The 5,981-nt window shown below is 40.7% G+C and overlaps 1 protein-coding gene across 1 annotated transcript in view; it reads right to left on the bottom strand.

The window, feature by feature from the left end:
• Positions 1 to 5,098, bottom strand: part of LOC118323607 (cytochrome b561) — a gene marked incomplete at its 5' end in the record, with an annotated part of 8,965 nt that extends 3,867 nt beyond the window's left edge. Inside the window, 1 exon segment of the mRNA XM_035655617.1 lies at positions 4,891 to 5,098. Coding sequence (XP_035511510.1) covers positions 4,891 to 5,095 — 205 coding nt within the window.
• Positions 5,099 to 5,981: the final 883 nt, after the last annotated feature.

The raw sequence follows: 5,981 nt of genomic DNA, 5'->3' as shown, positions 1-5,981 counted from the left end.
CAAGCGCACAAGCATGCATACACAAAATGACCGACGCAGGTAAAACCCCCTCAGCCAGCCATCCCAACTAAAGTCTGACGTCTGGAACCATTTGGATTTAAACAAAAAAGGACAAAGAGCTGGATAAAACCAAAGCGTTGCAAGATCTGCCAAGCGGAGCTCAGTTATTGTAGAAATTACTACAAACCTCAGAACCACTTGACAGGTATCACACTACGCTACGTTAGCTTCCCACAACAAGCGTCCGGGGCAAAACAAAGAAACTGAGGGAATCACTAACATTAAGCCGATTCTCTGCGCACCATAACGTAGTGTGGTTCGAGCACCTGAATGAGCCGTTTGAAGCCTTCGTTTTCCACTACCGCGTACGGGCGTAAATCTTTGCAAACAAAGTTGTATGGCCTCTGTTATCATTATGGCCCGCGGAGAATCGGCTTAGTCTCAGTTTCTTTTGTTTTTGCCCCATTTTCATTATTTAAGAGCAGATTGAATTGAATCGATCAAATCGAATCGAATCGTGATTAATCGATTCAGAACCTTTATGAATCGAAATCGAATCGATTTAGGAAATTGGCCACGATACACAGCTTTAAGCTTCAACCTTAAAAGAACAAGTTTAACATTTTATATGCATTCTTCTTTTAAGTCTGCTGCAGTGCAGGATTTGTACTGGTGTCTGATTGTCCACAATGTCCTTTACCTCTGAGTACTGCCACCCTGTCTTTATGGGTGTACCCACCATTGAGGGTACACCATTATGGACCTCGCTTGCTTAGATGCTTTAATGCCCCTAACAAGCTAATTTTTTTTGGACCTTGGTATTTCTAAAACCCTAAGTACAGCAATGCTGGTGAGGTACTCCTAAATGCAAAAGAATTAGGATTAGTGTTATGTTGTGTTTAGGGTTGAGCCTTGAAACCTTTTTTTGGTCCAATTCAGGGCACTGTCCAACAGCATATAAAAGAGTAAAAACTGCTGTACGAGCTAACAGCTACACATTCCTTTTATCTTCACACCAGTCTTTTCAAGTTGGAGGAATGCAATGTTCACGTAAGGCCAGGCTTTTGTTGAAATGATCAAGCTTGTGGGCTATACGTGTGACCAAACATCTCGGAAGCAAAAGTGCCACACTGGAAGAAGGGGTGAAAAGTCTCAGTCTCAGAAGTCTCATACAGACAATAATTGTTAAAGCACACTTTTTGACAGTCATGGTGTGGTTGCACTCAGCTGTAACCACAAAAAAATAAAGGAAGTAGTTTTGTGTAGAATAATAAGAAGACTTAAAGGCTTGATCACCCCAGGATGTGGCACCAGTCTTCATCCACACGTCTTTATGAAATATTTTAGACTTGGTGACAAAGAGGCTACTCACAGGGCTAGTTGGGTAAGATACTGTAGCTGGCGAGCTAACAGTAGCCAGCAAAGAACACAATAGTGCTAGCCTATGTTAGCACCTTGAGCTTCTTCCTATTTGCTCTGTGCTGTGGCCCTCAAGGGTCAAAGCTATGTTCACACTGCAAGCAATAGCGCTCAATTCTGATTTATTTGTGTATTTTTTTATGCTATTCACACTGTCATTAAAAAATAAGATTTGAGTCGCATATGAGCAAAACAATCAGATATGGGCCACTTTTGCACAGAGAAGATTTACTTCACCCTATGAGTAAATCCACTGATTCACTGAATATGAACTAATGTGCTAAGCCATTTTGAAGCTTTACATGCTGGTGTCCTAAAAATCCCCTGCAGACATTACTAAGACATATACAAATAGTCTGCTTGGAACATATAATATAGTTTTTTCCCGCAAAAATCCATCTCATGTGATGTGTACTGGTGGCTTTAAGTTTCTACATCACACTGTACAAGTTGCAAACTGGACCAAGACTGACTCCTAACTATTTGTGATGTCACAAATCATGCTTAAAATCTGATTTTCAGTGAGCACAGAGAAACTTTTCACTTTCAGCAGATGGATGTAAAAACATCCTTTCTAGTGTCAAAATCTGCACAGACAGCATTCAAACAGCACACTGTAGGGACAGGAAGGGACACTGATCTTTGTTTGGAGGGGGGCTTTAAGGGAAAAGTTCAAATCTTGCCTATGTTCACATGTCCTCACGTCTGGCCAATTGGCCATTGTATGAAATGGGTGGGCTTGTTAGATTGTTACAAAATTTACAAATATTTGTTTGGAGGCAACCCCACCGACTGACCACTTTATTCCCATCGTTATTCCTTATGTCCTCTGCTTTCCAGAGTCCCTGTTCATTTTACATTTATTATGAGCCTTTTGTCAGATTGACCACAAACCTAAATTGGTCCAAATGGTCATTAAAGCTTTCATCATCACAAGGGTGGGATTTTCTCAATCCACAGAAGAGCATGAAGCTAACTGTTTAGCTAAATTTAACCAAAATCACTCCTCAAACATGGCTATTCAAATGGCTTCACACAGCATCCCCTTTGCCCTTTAGCTGAAAGACGCTGCTCAGTTTTCTGACTGGCTCTTCCTCTGCCATTGGTTCCATTCCCTGTGGGGCCACTCTGTCAAAGCTTCACTGAATATGTCCCAAAAACACACACACAAACTGGCATGTTCAATGATTCAAACCATTCCTTCTCTCTAAATCAGACTTACTGGGTGGGGGTGGGGGATTGATGGGTGTCTGGGTAGTGTTAGCTTAATGCAACAGGTCAGCAACAGAGTGCTTGAGGCTAATGTGCACACTCATAACCACAGACACACACAAAACAGGCTGACTAAAATACAGCATCCAAGATCTGCTGACCTCTGCTTCCCGTTTCACTTAATTTACGGAATGTTATCTGAAAATGACATGGTGTAACCATGACTACAATCTGATTTAAGATCAGCAGGGTTAATCAGAAGATATCAGTGATGTCAGCGATGTGGTAGGCAGAGACAACAGCTCACTTCCTGCAAGGACAATCTATTTTAATGTTCACCATAGGTTCACACTTGATGACCCAAAACCCAGTTTCAATAACATAAGTAATATACATGTGCTGCTTTTCATGGAAGCTGTTTTATCTGTACATTGACTTTGTTGAGATCACAAAGGTTTCGATTTGCAATGGCAAGTGCTGTAGTGGATGCCCATTTGTCGTTGAATATGGAATAATAAACAATAAAGCGGCAGAAATACGCTTTATTGTTTTCAGAAAGGCAGATGGAAGAAATATCCTTTCGAAGCAGCTGGACTCGCAAGATCACAAGAGAATCCGTCTTTCCAGGCTTAAATCTGTGTGTTGTTGGCCAGGACAGTGGTTACGGACCAATCAGCATCCTTTGTGGAAGTACTGGCAGCTACAGGGTGGGCGCTAGGTGTGACGCAGCAAGCAGACACTGTTTGTTAAACAACGGCAACTCCTTTAGAGGTTAGCGTAGATGATGCTAGCATCAGTTATATCAGAACTAGAGATAGACGTAATAGACAGATGGTTCATTCAATCACCTGCTGAGTATTTTTTGAAAGTCCCTGCCCTTTTCCAGACAGTTTCCAATGACGACTTCCCAGATGGTTCCATGTAACAAACCATCTGTCCAGTTATGAAAGGAATGCTAAAGGAGAGACTGCACTGACTTACAGAAGCTAATGGACCACAGGACTTCCACGCTGTATACCTGCTGAAAATATATTATTTACACTGCCACTGTGAGCATATTAGCACACCGATGTGCCTACAGCCTTAGGCCTGAAATATAATTGCATTGCAATTATTTTTTTTTACATTTACATTTTTACATTTGCATTGTGGACGCATCGCAACCGGCCATACAGAGCCGCTCACGTGGCTGTAGACTCTTAGCCCTGTTTCTCCTCAACTGTCTGAATTAATATAGTTCTGTACTGAATGTAGTAGTATAAAGTGGATCAGTCAGTTTGGCGTGGTTCTCAACCAGATTTGCTACAATTCAGACTGACCCTTTTTTGGTCAGTAAGTCATTCTACCACTTTAGTCCAATGTGAAATAACCTGCCATGACATTTGGTACAGACATTCATGGTACCCAGATTATGAATCTTAACTTTTCATGTAGCACCGCTAACAGGTCAATGGGTCTGCCACTCCTTGCTTGCCATCATGGACGTTCACATTCACAAGCTGGCGAGTAGCTCGCTTTGTGCGACAGCGACCCTTTTCGACCCTTTTCTTTTTGGTGCATTGACCAGATTTCTTTCAGCCTCAGCCTTGCATTAATGGTGTGTTCCATTTGAACTGGGAAGACTGAATTTCAACTGGAACACCCCCTGAAGTCAGATTTGCAACTAGGAAAGTTAGAAGAACCTTACCAACCAGACCTCAAAATCCAAGATGGCTGTAAGATGTAGTAATATACTGTTTATTAGCACTTGTGTCTTTTATGTCTGTTATTAAATCAGTCGTACATACAGTACTGTCTGTCTGTGGATATGCTGCAAAGGTGTTTGTATGGACAAAATCCGGCGTTATCAACTGGTATTGCTAGCTTTGTCTATCGACTTGTTGTACTAGAACATGGTCAAAACAGGTGTTATGTCATTCCCAGCTCTGACTTCAGACTTCCAAGGTAAATGATATGCATATAAAATTAATGCTAATGTAGCATTAGTGTGTTGACATGCTAACTCAAAGTTAGGCAAATCAGGTCCTCACTTTTTAATGCGATACGATAGCCTTAACAAGTTTGTGTTTATCATTCAATACATTTAAAGTGGTGTTAAGCAGTCTGGGGCACATGTAACTACAGCCTTTCAACGTTGATACCTTTTGTCCATTGAAGTAGAAGACGTCCATAAAAATGTTAATAAAATGAATTTTGGGATAGTGAAACTGTACAGCTTCCTCTGAGACTGACAGTAATCAGTGATCAGTATAGACTCACCGTCGCCGTGCAGGAAGACCAGCCCCAGCACCATGCACAGAGGGTGCAGGTTGAACTCCTGTGCTGAGCCATTCCAGGCGAAGCCCCCGTGGTAGTGACCCATCCACACACCGGTCAGCACCACTGACGTCACACCCAGCAACTGTGACGCTCCCACCAGACACGCAAACATAGAGCGACCGGTACGTGGAGCAGAATCCTCCATGATCTGAGAAAGACAAATACAAAGAATGAACTTGTGCCTTGGGCTGTACTCTTTGTTGAACTAAATTAAAATGAATTTAATTAGGATGCTAAGGAAGAGAAAGACATTTTTAAAGAGGTAGAAGGAGGTTTTTAGCAGAAAGATATCAAACACACATTACTGTTCCAAGCATGCTGTCTTAATAGATGTCTGGAGGGGATCTTTAAATAATGTTTAATCTTACTATATGTTATTAATGTAAACCTTATTAGTGTATCGTCAGTCCTGCATTCTAAATTTTACTTGAGTTGAAGTAGCATATTATCAGCAAAATGTACTTTAAGTACAAAAAGTAAAATGACTCATTATACAGAATTGCCCCTGCCAGTGTTTGGTTTACATTATTGTATTACCTGGTGCATTAAGTATGAGTAGCATTTTATTGTTGTAGTTGGTTGAGGTGGAGCTCAGCTACTTTATATACAGCTAGTTTCCTTTATAACATTATTACTTAGCCTACTTCTGATGTGAACTCCAAATCAAATCTGACAGGCTGACTGATAAAAGTACAAGTACTGAATTTTTAAACAGTGTAAGTACATGTAAAGGCTACTCAATTGGAGAAAATTATTTCAAAATAAACTCTTTATGTCCTTAAATGACAAACAGTTAAAGCTGCAGTAGGTAGGTTTTATAGAAATAAGCTTTTGTCATATTTGCTGAAACTTTCACTATATCCTGACAGTAGCTCAGCTCAGCTCTGATTGGTTGTTTGGTAGATTGTCGCAAATCCCAATAGGAGCACTATAATGAGCCAGAGGAACCTGATTGTTTCACAGATTATCTGTCTCATGTACTACTGTCAGGATATAGTGAAAGTTTCAGTAAATATGACAAAAAGTTATTT

The sequence above is a fragment of the Morone saxatilis genome, unplaced genomic scaffold (assembly GCF_004916995.1).
Source record: "Morone saxatilis isolate NCDOM2014 unplaced genomic scaffold, NCSU_SB_2.0 Contig14, whole genome shotgun sequence".
Classification (NCBI taxonomy): Eukaryota; Metazoa; Chordata; class Actinopteri; family Moronidae; genus Morone; species Morone saxatilis.
This window is presented reverse-complemented; position numbering and strand designations above follow the sequence as displayed.